Below are 13,762 nucleotides of genomic sequence, written 5' to 3' on the forward strand. Positions count from 1 at the left end.
ACGTTTGAAGTATATAATATAGTAGGAATTATAGTCACCATGTAGTACATTAGAACCTCAGAATTTATTCATCGTGGAACTGAAAGTTTGTACCTTTCATGCAACATCTCCCTGTTTCCTACCCCCCAGTCCCTGGCAACCACCATTCTACTGTTTTTTTCTTTTTTTTTTTTAAATGTTTTATTTATTTATTCATGAGAGTCAGAGAGAGAGATAGAGAGAGGCAGTGGCAGAGGGAGAAGCAGGCTTCCTGCCCAGCAGGGAGCCCGACGCGGGACTCGATCCCAGGACCCTGGGATCGTGACCTGAGCCGAAGGCAGATGCTTAACCATCTGAGCCACCCAGGCGCCCCTCTACTGTTTTTTTCTATGAGTTCAGCTGTTTTTTAGATTCCATATATATGTGATACCGTGCAGTATTTGTCTTTCTCTGTCTGGCTTGTTTCACTTAATGTTTCTCGGTTCATCTATGTTGTCACAATGGCAGGGTTGCCTTCTACTTAATGGCTAAATAATATTTCATTTTAATACATACATATAGATACATAGACATAGGTGAATTAAATTTCATTCAAACTAAAAACATTTGTTCTGTCAATCTCACTGTTAAGAGAATGAAAAGGTAAGCTACATACTGGTATAAAATATTTACAAATCACATATTGGACTAAGTATCTGTATCCAGAACATATAAAGTACTCTCACAACACAATAATAAGAAAATAACCTGGGGCGCCTGGGTGGCTCAGTCGTTAAGCGTCTGCCTTTGGCTCAGGTCATGATCCCAGGGTCCTGGGATCGAGCCCCGCATCGGGCTCCCTGCTACGTGGGAAGCCTGCTTCTCCCTCTCCCACTCCCCCTGCTTGTGTTCCCTTTCTCGCTGTGTCTCTCTCTGTCAAATGAATAAATCTTAAAAAAAAAAAGAAAAAAGAAAAAGAAAATAACCCAGTTTAAAAACAGCAACAGACTTTGACATTGCACCAAAGAAGATATACAGATGGCAAATAAGCACATGAAAATATGCTCAACATGATTGGCCATTAAAAAATATAAATTAAAATCACGGTGAGTTGCCTGACATACCTCTTAGATGGATATAATAATTTTTTAAAACTGACTATACTAACTGCTTGTGAGAAGATAGAGCAAGCAGAACTCCCGTGCTTTGCCTGGTGGGAGTGCAAAATGGTGCAGCCACTCTGAAAAACAGTGAGGCAGTCTCTTATAAAGTCAAATGTATATTTACCATACAACCCAACCGTCCCACTCTCAGATATTTATCCTAGAGAAATGCAAACTTATGTTCACATAAGAACCTAAACATAAATGTTCACAGAAACTCTATTTGTAATTACCAAAGATTGGAAGTCACCCAAATGACCTTCAGTGGGTGATGGATAAACAGACAATAGACTATAGTATATTCATACAACAGAATATCACTTAGGAAAAAAGGAACTATTGATACATACAGTAACATAAATGAATTTCAAATGCATTATGCCATGAAAGAAGCCAGTCTCAAAAAGTTACATACATACTGTGTAGTTCCATTTACATGGCACTCTGGAAATGGCCAATAAATAAATAAATAAATAAATAAATAAATAAATAAATAAATAAGGATGTGGGAACAGATTAGTGTTTGCCTTGGGTTAGGAGTGGAGGAGAGGTTTGGCTATGGGTCAGCGTGAGGGAGATGCGGGGGCCAATGGAACTGGTCTGTATCTTGGCCGCGATGGTGTTTCTCTGAATCCAGACGTGTTAAAATTCATAGAACTGTACACCAAAAAGCCAATTTACTGTAAATACACTTTTTAAAAGATTTTATTTATTTATTTGGGAGACAGAGAGCACCAGAGGGGGCAGAGAGAGAGGGAGAAGCAGACTCCCCGCTGAGCAGGGCGCCTGATGCGGGGCTTGATCCCAGGATCTTGGGACTCCAGGATCATGACCTGAGCCGAAGGCAGACACTTAACCGACTGAGCCACTCAGGCGCCCCTGTAAATACACTTTTTAAATAAGATGGGAAAATTAATTAATTAATTAATCATCTCTTTACCTCTGGCTTGTTTCACATTGTTAACCTTTGTAATATTTATCTCTGTGTGTACTCCATGTGCTAGGTCAATTCTAAAAATGATTAATAAACAGGATTTACAGGTTAACTATCAAAATATTCGTCACAATGTAATAAAAGTCTGAAAGGGAAAGAAATGTAACTTTATATCCTTGAAAATATAGCCTCAAGTGGAAATGTTCTGAATGTCAAGATTAATTAGAATATCCGATTACATACCCTGAATTGTTTGGTGGTACCACATCTTTAAACCAAGGTTTTCTTGCACAGCTTTTGTGTTTTCCTGTGACTCACTTGGCCTCTTTTTGGCAAAAGCATGAGCTTCTGTCTTCAGGGTGATCCAGAGAATGGATCCAGGGAATTCACCTTCCTCTTTGAGAACCAACTCCTCAGCATGCTCTTTGATGTAACAAGGCCATTTGCTCTGTAATCCTGTCCTCATAGAATTTTCACTGTCTGCCCAGGTTAGCACCTTTCTTTCTTGAATTCTGGGTCATCTTTCTTGTTTGGCTGCAGACTTGTGCTCAAATATCTGACCAAGAAAAGCTGTGAGGCAATTTGCCAAGTCCTTGCTTGCCTGAAAATGCTTTTCTGTTCTCCTACTTGGTCATAGGTTGGCCACCATTTTCTTCCCAGAAGTCTGGAGGCTTGTGTCTATTGGCATCCAGTGCCTAGTTGTGCTCACACACACACACACACACACACGCACGCACACAACATCTGCCACTCTCTGTAATGATTTAAGTTTCCTTTTACCAAGCTTTGGGGATCTTCTTTCTCCTTGGTGTTCTCACATCTCTCTGCAGTATAACTACATGTGGGTAGTAGCCAGCACTAGGTCTTTTTGATTTTTGGTTCCTTCTCATTTTCTTTGTTCTCTCCTGTATGAGTTTGCTAAGGCTGCCATCACAGAGTACCACAGGCTGGAAGCCTTAAACAACAAAAATTATTTCCTCATAGTTCTGGAGGCTAGAAGTCCAACATCAAAGCACTGGCTGGGTTAGTTTTCTCTGAGGCCTCTCCCCTTGGCTTAAAGATAGCCATCCTCTCTCTGTGTCTTCACATGGTCTTTCTTCTATGTGTCTGTGTGCTAATCTTATAAGAACACCAGTGATCTTGGATCTCTCATGACCTCATTTTACCTCTTTAAAGACCCTACCTCCAGGGGCACCTGGGTGCCTCAGTCAATTAAGCATCTGCCTTCAGCCCAGGTCATGATCTTGGGGTCCTGGGATCAAGCCCCACGTAGGGCTCTGTGCTCAGCAGGGAGCCTGCATCTCCCTCTCCCTTTGCCCCTCCCCCGACTCGTGCATGTGCGCACACACTCTCCCTCTCTCTGTCTCTCAAATAAATAAGATCTTAAAAAAAAAAAAGACCCTACCTCCAAATACAGTCACATTCTGAGGTCCTGAGAGTTAGGACTTCAGCATATGAATTGGGGTTGGGGTGGAGACACAATTCAGCCCATAACATCTTCTTTTGTGCCTTCTGGATTGTTCCTCTGTCCTGCATACATGCACATACATACAACTATCCTATCAGTTCTGGAAGGAAATCTTCTGTTGCTGGTCATCTGGCCCTTTCCTAATCTTTGTATCTGAGTCTGAGCTGGAAGTACCTCTGGGATGTCCATTGTGGCTCAGAACCATTGTTTTGATTTCTACAGAAATGTCTCCTAACTTTGGAAACTTTGAACAGTCTAAACTGTGGTATCCTTTCTTGTTCTGGTGCTATGCTAAAGCTTCATTCTTCTTTAAATGGTCTTTGTTGAGATCTTGGGAAAGAAGGACACCTAAAATCAGCAACATTTTACCCTGCCAACCCACCCATATGGTAGAAGATAAGCCAGAAACTTTTTTCTTGTAATTGGCAACATCAAATCTTTAATGCATCAAAGGATTTATTATTTCAGCAATGTCCAGGAGACAATCCATAAAAAAGGAAAGTTCTGAAAAACTAATGTCAGAAACTAACTGATAAATAGGACAACTTTGAGAAAGTCAGGAGGTTGGATTTTGGAGTAATATATGAATTTAAAAAAGAGTACACAGAGTTTTAAACAAAATGGAATTGTTTTAATTATGTGGTATCGTAAGTTGCAAGACTTACATGGACTACCTTCAACAGAGTCCTTTAAGTGAAGTGACTGGGGCATCTGGGTGGCTCAGTTGGTTAAGCATCCGACTCTTGATTTTAGCTCAGGTCACAGTCTCAGAGATGTGAGATCGAGCCCTGCATTGGGCTCCATGCTGAGCATGGAGCCTACTAAGGATTCTCTCTCCCCTTCTCCGTTTTCCCCTCCGTCCAATTACATGTGCTCGCTCGCTCTCTCTCTCTCAAAAAAAAGTGACAATACTGGGGTCAAAATTAGTTGAGAATTTGATATGATCTTTCTCATGAATCTTTTAACATTACATATTGCTACGTATGTATATATTCACAATGTTCTTGAGCATGTTTTTAAACGTAATGTATTGTCCTGTGTATGTTCTGCAATATCGTATATTATAAAATATCATTTTAATATTTACCCATATTACTATATGTATCCCTTATCTACTCACTTAAACCACTATATAATATTCCATTGCATGCATATACCACAATTTATTTATCCATTCTTTTCTTCAAGGAAATTTAGGTTATTGCCATTTTTCCAAACAGTGCCCCAATTCACATTCATATATGATTTTTTTTTTGTCCGCATGTACAAAGTTTCTCTAGAGAGGTGGCCTTAAAGCTTTTATCACATCCAATAAAAATATTTGAGCTTATACCCATAATGCATGAATATGGTATCTGTTAAAAATTATGCATATAATTATTATACCAAATTAATATGTACACTATAAATAATTTAAAAATATATTAAGAGAATGAGAAAAATAAAAAAATCAAATATCTTACAGGTATTTTTATTCATTAGTGTAGATGATGTGATTATATATGCTTCATTCGTTTCTAAAAAGCTCAATTTAAGATTTAGAAAAATCTGTGCATAGGCTTGGTTGTAAGTTCAGTTTATTTCAATCCTTGGTTTTCATGATTGTCATACTGAAAAAGATACTTCAAGGAGGGAGTATGGTCAGGGCAAAACTGGCCATAAGTAGATTAAAAAGAAATCTTCATTTAAAGATAGTTGTGGTTTTATTAAAATAATTTTGGTACTAGGACAACTGGGATACCCACATGCAAAGGACTGAAGTCAGACCCTACCTGATGCCACACACAAAAATGTATAAATTTTTGGATCATAAACCTAAATATAACTAAGACAATAAACTTTATAAAAGAAAAATAGGAGTAAATCTTTGTGACCTTGGGTTAGACAGTGTTTTCTTGGATATGAAGCCAAAAGGACAAGCAACAAAAGAAAAAAACAGTCACTTGGGATTCGTCATATTGGAAAGCTTTAGTGCTACAAGCGATATCAAGACAGAGAAAAGACAGCCCATAAAATAAGAGAAAATATTTGCAAATCATATATCTGATAAGAGGTTCCAAATACATAAAGAACTCTTACAGCTCAAGAGTAAAAGGACAACCCACTTTTTTAAATAGGCAAAGTATTTAAAGAGACATTTCTTGGGAGCCTGAGTGGCTCAGTCGTTAAGCGTCTGCCTTCAGCTTCAGTCATGATCCCAGGGTCCTGGGTTCGAGCCCCACGTCGGGCTTCCTGTTCGGCGGGGAGCCTGCTTCTCCCTCTCCTGCTCTCCCTTCTTGTGCTCTCTCTCTCTCTCTGACAAATAAATGAATGAAATCTTAAAAAAAAAAAAAAGACATTTCTCCAAGGAAAACATAAAAACGGTCAAAAAGCCTAGGAAAGATGCGCATTGTCTTTAATTATTAGGGAAATGCGAATCAAAACCACAAAGAGATACCACTTCACACTCACTAGGCTCCAACCAAAAACCAAAACAAAAACAACCAAAAAACAGGCAGTAACAACTGTGGGTGGGGATGTGGGCAAATCGGAAGGTTTTTACACTGCTGGTGGGAATGTAGAATGATAAAATGATACAGACACTTTGAAAAACTGTTCCTCAAATGTTAAACAGAGAGTCACCCTATGAGCCAGCCATTTCACTCCCAGGCGTCCGCCCAACTATGAGGCCCCTGTTGAACCCGGATCAGGGTTCCATTTTCTATGTTAAGCATCTGTCAAACTACACCAAGTGAAATGCCCAGGGACTTTAGGGCCTGAGCTTAATTCAGAGAAATGTTCTCCCAGGACCTAGAATTTCACCAGTATTACTTGTTGCCACAAAGCTGATGAAATTTGGCCACGTATTTTAGGAACGTACAGGTTAAATTGTTCTCTGCAATACTTGGGTATACGATCTTATTACTGCCCATTCTTTAAATTGGATAATCTGCTGAAAGCTTTCATTCAGCTGTCTGGTAAGAAAAATCAACTAGTCGTATTCAGGGCAGCACCCTTCTCTCTGATATACTATAAGACCGTCAGGGTCTTCTATAGCCTGGAACATTGAAGGAAGGGATCTAATCATCTGTCCACACTGTCACCATCTATATGGCCCTTTGAAGGCAAGCAACTCAACTGGCTCCATGTGAAGCTTAGGCATAGGAAACTTGGCAGCTCCTGGAAGCCTTGAGACCTAGCACCAGGGCCTGTGGGTGCTACACTCCCATCTGTATTCTAGCAGAGTGCCAGTCACCATCACTCCAGGTCCTACAGACTCAGTCTTCCCTCTCTGAGGGGAGTTCCCCAAAATTGTCTCTGGCTGCTGGACCGACCCTCTTCTTCCTGTCCACTCTTTGGGGCCCCTCCCTGCTCAGGCTCCGAGAGGTCAAGGACAGAAAATGGCCTTCTATCCTCAACCCCCAGAAAGAAGCCCGGATGGAGACTGTTAGGGTACTAAGCAACTTCAACTTTGGTCCTTTAGCTCTAAAGCTTCTGAGCAAGGAACACAAAGTGCTGCCTTCCTGAAGCGGGGACCAGCTCCTATTTCCATCCAGGCTAATATCCCACCTACCATTGAAATAGCTCCTAGTTACCAAGTACTTAGAAAAGCTCCAGGCAGAAGACTGCGGTCACTTCTTTTGGATGTGTTCTCATGAATGGGTGAACAAGGACAAACCTAGGGTGGCTTCCTTCTGCCTTTATAAGTCTAGAAATCTTCCATAAACATCTTAAATTCCTTCCAAAAGAGAGCACAGCCCAAGTTCAGGTGCACGTACTGTGACCTAAAGCAAAGTATCCCATAGTCCAGTCACAAAACCAATGGTTTTCTGTTTCAGATTTGTAAATAGTTTTAATGAGAGCTTCAACATCACAATGGGCGAGAAAGTTTATGTGAATGTGACCAGTCACAATGCCAGCGAGTATCAGTTTTTTTCTTCCGGCGTGTAAGTACCTGTCCTGGACACTGTGCTCCCAAGTTCAAGGATTTCAAGTCTTTTTCTTTAAACACTACATTGAAGCTGTTAATACCAGGAATTTTAAACTATATTATTCTTTCTTTCCATAGAAAACACTTTAAAATAAGCTCAACACAACAGATCCCACAAGACTGTGTAAATGATTTCCAATCCAGCCTTGAGTTTGGTAGTGCATTCACCTATGTAATCGGAAAGAAGGTCAGTAAGTCGTTCTGTTGAATCAGAAGTTCTACTAAACACTTAGAACCTGGTAATGATTGAACTGGAAGTAATATTAGCATCTGTGTTTTAAATGGGCTTAGAATTCATTCGGTTCACCACTAATTCTTTAACTTACTGTTGACTTAAGTTTGCTGTTATTTTTAGAATAAAAATAAACAGACTGACTGAGTCTGACTGAAAGTCCACGTTGACCGGTATTTGATGCCTCTTCATAGACTATTTACATGGACTTACGAACTTTGAGTTCAAAGAGATGGCAATGTTTTAAACAAACCTGACATCCAATCTACTCTCTGATTTAAGAGGAAAACACTAGTGGACAGATTTTCAAATCCCACCAAGGCCATTTCAGCATGAGGATAAAATGCACTGTTGCATATTGCCATTTAAAAAGTGTACTTACTTGGGATGCCTGGGTGGCTCAGTCATTAAGCGTCTGCCTTCGGCTCAGGTCATGATCCTAGGGTCCTGGGATCGAGCCCCACATCGGGCTCCCTGCTCAGTGGGGAGCCTCCTTCTCCCTCTCCCACTCCCCTTGCTGTGTTCCCTCTCTCGCTGTCTCTCTCTCTCTCAAATAAATAAATAAAATCTTTAAAAAAAATAAATAGTAACATAAAAAATAAAAAGTGTACTTACTTGACAAATCATAGGACGTGATTCTAGAAGTCCAAACTCCATTTGCCTGTTTGAGCAATTTTTATTCTAGAAGCGGTTCTCCATTTGAATTTCTTCTTGCTTTTGCCTTATTGGTTTAGGATACTGGCTGCCCTGAATTGCACACGTTTGAAGATATTCCACCGAACACAGTTAACATGGCTCTGCAGATCCCGCAGTATTTCCTCCTCACCTGCGGAGAGGTGGTTTTCTCTATCACGGGACTGGAGTTCTCATATTCTCAGGTCTCTTGGTCATTGTTTCTAGCACCCCTCCCCCACACCCCTGCCTTCAAAAAATGCTGTTGGGCCCTAACTTCAATAAGCAATGTATTTATAGTTTAAACAATTCGGGGGGGGGGGGGGAGATTCTAGAAAGCATTATGGTATCTTCCGCCAAACAAGTTTTTTGAGATCCCCGTCATGTTTTTATTGAATAATAATATGACTCTGTTTAGCTTCTTGGGCACATATGTCATATGACTCTGCATTCCCACATCATTTCCTAGAGATTTAGAGTCCTGAGTGGGAAAAACTATATTAATTACTGTGACCAGGATCATGATAGGCAGCAGATTCTATATTCTGAAACAACTAAACGATGTCAGCTGTTCATCATGGTGTTCATTTCTGGGTTGTGTACTCATAATCATTAAGGCTCAGGTGAGATCTCTCCAGAGCTACCAGTAAACACACTGATTAAGGCCTAGCTTTTAAAAGTTAAAAGATATTATTGCTTTCAACTGTTAAAGATGAGACTCATGAGGTAAATTTTGCCAATTAGAGCCTAGTTTCTCAACAATTTCATCAAAATACAGTTAAGGTCGTTGTGGCCCTACAACGCCTAGCACCTTTAAGTCTTGCAGTAAAAATCGTAAATATGAGTTGGACAATCCCTTTCTGTGATGACCTCACAATTGAACAAAATGACTATATCATAGGTGACAAGAGGGGTTCGGTGACATGGCAGCGAAGCTCACAGCAGAGCAAGCTTCTGGCCCAGAGAGCGGCTTCCATTTAGGGGAAAGAGAATGGGATGGATGGCTTTGCTTGGAAACTCTTCTATAGACATAGAATTGATTCATCTATAGATTTGCCCACTTAACTGAGGACAACAATTTTGCAAGGCTGTGGAGAGTGGGAAACAAGGGCTTCTTGTATGTTCGTGCCTGAGTGTTTGGGGTGTCATCCAAGTGATAATCCTTTTTATATGTGAACCAACCTGACTTTCGATGTGCATTTTTAGGGCGGACTGCCCAACTAAATGCATTGGTAAGTGGTGTTCTCCAGCTCCGTGGTTGCCATCTAGATAGGGGTTGACTGTGTGTTGTTTCCCCAGGCCCCCTCCAACATGAAGTCGGTGCTTCAAGCAGGATGGCTGTTGACGGTGGCCATTGGCAACATCATCGTGCTTATAATAGCAGGAGCAGGCCAGATCAGCGAACAGGTATGAGGTGGGGAAAGAGACTGTGTGTGTCCATGATCGTCGTGATGACTCTCCCTCACCCCCTGTGTATACACATGGTCATCTAAGCTAACGGCTGAATAAAACCAGCTGGAGAGGGTGATGACCAAATGGGCTTTTGGCCTAGTGTGTGCAGATTCTTCATATTTCTACTTGATGTTGTACAGCTGGAAAGTGACAACCAAAATACCCAGATTTGGGTTAACATGCCTATACCCTAATATGGTTTACTATTAAAGGAAAGATCTTTCCTAGCTTCAGTGAATGCAGCGTAATGGCCCCAAGACAAACATGTTTTCCAGAAAGTTTCATGACACCTAAAGTTAGAGCCATTCTGAAGGTGGTTGTAATTTTTCCAGCTAACATAAAGTGAGGGCTTTTCTGAAACTGAAACTCTCTCCTTCAGCATTTCAGCATATGACTCCTAAAGGGGTTGCCCCTTCCCCTACCTGTTTCTTCACTCCCCCCTTCAAGTCCCATCAGAGCATGGGCTTATGCTGTGTGCTCATAACCTCAAGATTCTGCCAAAGAATAATATGGAGGTCTTAAGTTAGAACAATTCAGCACATTATTTTTTGCTCAAGAGTACTGGGTGCTGTTCTCTTGGTCCCTATCCTTCTAGAGGCCAGCTCTGTCTCTTAACATGGGTTTTTCAGAAATTTTCTCTCATCTTCCCAGAGTCTTGGTTTCTGCCCTCCAGTGTGGTTACAAAAATGTTATCTTTATACTTGGGCATTCAAGAAAAGCTGGTCATTCTGTATCTATGGTAGTCGCCTACCAATTTTCCATCACAGTTTAATTGCAGAGCACCTTCTACCTAGACGTAGCAAGAAAATGCACTCACAATGCATACAGTACCATAACATGCATTGTTTTTGTTTTTTTCTTGCTCCAACTCCAATTCCTTCCAAGTGGGCTGAGTACATTCTATTTGCGGCATTGCTCCTGGCTGTCTGCGTAATATTTGCCATCATGGCCCGATTCTATACTTACATCAATCCAGCGGAGATTGAAGCTCAGTTTGATAATGAGGATGAGAAAAAGAACCTGGAAAAGATGCATATACATTCCACGACGGCTCCTGTCTCGCAGACCCAGATGTGAATGTCAGGAAGCAAGTGGAGGACGGACTGGGTCCAGAATGTGCCCTTACTTCTGTCCCCTGGTTGCAGGACATTCTGATGGGGAAGACTTCAGAATTGTGAACCAAGAAAGCTCTTTTCCAAGCAGCCAGCAATGAACCTAAAACTCTGGAAGAAGTCCTTTCCTTTTAAGAAAAGTCATATTTAAAGCATGGAGATACATACACACACATACACCCTTGTTTCTACAATGATGAATACACACCCTGCCTTTAACTCCTTTTCTGCCACATAAATGAAGTTATTTTGGACTAACTAGTCATTTTTTGAAGGGGTGGCAAAGTTCCATATTGTTTGCATTTTAACCCTCTTTGAAAACACCGTTAAATGAGGCAGGAGCCGATGTGAAAAGTGAATTTACATGCTTTAGAATGGCATGTAATAATAAGCACCAGCTCGTATTAACTGATAACATTACCTTTTGTTTTTTTGTTTTATTTTTTCCATTCCTTAGCTCTTTTTAAATTTTGTATGACTCAAAAGACCACTCAGGTAAAGGCCAGTAATGATTTTTGGAGTTTCAAGTATGAAATACATTCCTGTTCTTAAGAATAAGTGTCAGTGTGTTTTGGGGGTAGGATAAGAAATCCTTAACCTGTGTCCCGATTCTAAAAGTTGTGTATGCTCAATAAAATGTCATCAGGAGTTGATAAAAGTATGAACAAAAGCAATGGCCACATACAATAAATTCCAGGAACATGAAATATCAAGGTTTGTTTCTTCCTGGTCCTATTTTTCCTGGGGATATAGATACCTATGCTTCTCTTTTATTACTAAGAGCTTTGCAGGTGCATATTTATGTACCATCTTGAAGTGTTTTTCTCAATACAACCATTTTTTCTGCTTGAACAAAAATTCCTTTCTTTAAAAAACATTTATTTATTTTAGAGGGGGATGGGGGGGGGCAGAGAGAGAGAATCTCAAGCAGACTCCACACTGAGCGCAGAGCCCAACGTGAGGCTCGATCCCACAACCCCAAGATCACGACCTGAGCCGAAATTAAGAGTTGGACACTTAACCGACTGAGCCACCTAGGCGCTCCCTCGAACAAAAATTGTTGTAAAATGTTGTAAGTACTTCATGCTTGATTCGTCCTATAGGTATTTATCTCAGGTATGAGACCCAGAGTAGTTCTACTTTGTCACTCCTACAAAAACAAGCAGCTGTTCTCAAACTTGTGCACAGCTCTGAATGCTGGGACTTGCTCCCGTGACCCATCAGGAGAAAGGGCCCAGGGTGGGCTTCCAAGATGCTTCATGCACAAGCTCATCATCAAACTGTGGAGACTGAATGAAGGGGAGGCTCAAAACCCAGAGTGAGAAACACATTGTGAGTCTGAAACCTTGCTGAAGACCTTCCCTACCCTTAGGATCAAGCCCTCATTTCTTAATTGAGGCCTGCAAGGCTTTTTTTTTTCCTCACGACACATCTCCTTTCTCTCTGCTCACACCAATCCGACTAACAGTGACTTTCTTCTGGAATGCGTCAGGTTCTCATCTCCAGGTCAGAAGAAAAATCAGGTCCTGAGACACGCATTCTCTACCAACTTTGCCCACCCACTCTGCCTGGCTGAGTCCTCTTCATCTTTAGGATGCAGGCCACTTCCCCCAGGAGTTTTCCCATCCCCCCAGCCTGGCTGTCTCCCCCGTGTGCTGTCCCATACCCTACGCCCTGGTGGGTCCTCACTGTCCAGCTCTGCCTAGGCTGAAAGCTCTCTGTATGTGTCCTGTTCTCCAGATCTTGGTGGGCCTCGACATGTTATACAAACACTTTAAACCTCGGGCTGGGATGGGTGTGATGGAAGATGGGAATGATCCTAATGAACGAAGTCTGGCGTGCAAGGGTAGCAACAAGAACCTACTAATTTTGCCTCTGCGATCCTTCTGCCCTCCCGCTTACATAATGTGCTGCTGGTGGGGCAAACCAGTGGCTACAGTGATGAACACTCGGTGGGCATTATCTCTCTTGCCAACAACTGAAAGAGGGCTAATCCTAAATCCTCTAGAGATATTCTAGTCCCACCTGTGCTTACAGCTGCTGGGTAACAGTGGGCAAGTCTCACATTTTTGAACTCATTTCTCCTACAAAGCAAAGAATACCACACACTCTGAGGTTTTAAAAATCCTCTGTTTCAGGGCAGCTGGCACACAGTAGGCTCCCAAATATTTGAATGAACTCCCCGCTCGACTCCGATATTAACACTGTAGTATGCTTTGCATATGGATGGAAATGATGACTACGTGATCTTCGTTGGCCCTTGAATGATGTGAGGAGAGCACCAAGGGAAACAGGTGCACTGTGCTGATTGGGGCCAAGTTCCCAGAGTCATTCCAAACATCATCCAGACTGACAGGTGCCAGCATGGGTGTTCTAGGTGCAAGACATTGGACAGTAGCAAATGTCATGGGGAGGGGACAACTTGAGGGGACACATGCGGCTGAATCAATAACCCAGGGTCTTTTGGGCTCTCATGCTTTCCTGCTAGTTTTGCTTTTCACCTTTTTTTTTTTTTAAGCAAAAATCCTCTTTGGATTTCTTTCTGCTAGCAAAACAGGTACGAATGTAGGTCTTCTATAAAAGTCAAGTGTCATAATGTGAACTTTCAGAAAGCGGGGAAGACTGTACCTTCAGGCCAAACTATTTTGAGGAGTTTTTATAACATACATATGAATCGTTTTCATAGCGGCCTATTCTTGTTTTGTTTTCATATTTCTCTTGCTATTTTTTAAAAATTTGGCGGATTTTTTTTCTTTTGGGGTGCCAAAATATTTATCTTACTATTTTAGACCTTATAAAAT

The 13,762-nt window shown here is 41.3% G+C and overlaps 1 protein-coding gene across 2 annotated transcripts in view; it reads left to right on the plus strand.

Moving 5' to 3' along the window:
• SLC15A1 (solute carrier family 15 member 1) overlaps positions 1–11,668 on the plus strand; it is a 51,167-nt gene extending 39,499 nt beyond the window's left edge. For both annotated transcript variants that reach the window (XM_021695930.1, XM_021695929.1), the window contains 5 exons: positions 7,342–7,449; positions 7,572–7,680; positions 8,460–8,603; positions 9,697–9,804; positions 10,735–11,668. In XM_021695930.1, the coding sequence (XP_021551605.1) occupies positions 7,342–7,449; positions 7,572–7,680; positions 8,460–8,603; positions 9,697–9,804; positions 10,735–10,926 (661 nt within the window). In that variant the 3' untranslated portion in view covers positions 10,927–11,668. The remainder of the gene's footprint in view (positions 1–7,341; positions 7,450–7,571; positions 7,681–8,459; positions 8,604–9,696; positions 9,805–10,734) is intronic.
• The last annotated feature ends 2,094 nt before the right edge of the window (positions 11,669–13,762 follow it).

The sequence above is a fragment of the Neomonachus schauinslandi genome, chromosome 3 (assembly GCF_002201575.2).
Source record: "Neomonachus schauinslandi chromosome 3, ASM220157v2, whole genome shotgun sequence".
Classification (NCBI taxonomy): Eukaryota; Metazoa; Chordata; class Mammalia; order Carnivora; family Phocidae; genus Neomonachus; species Neomonachus schauinslandi.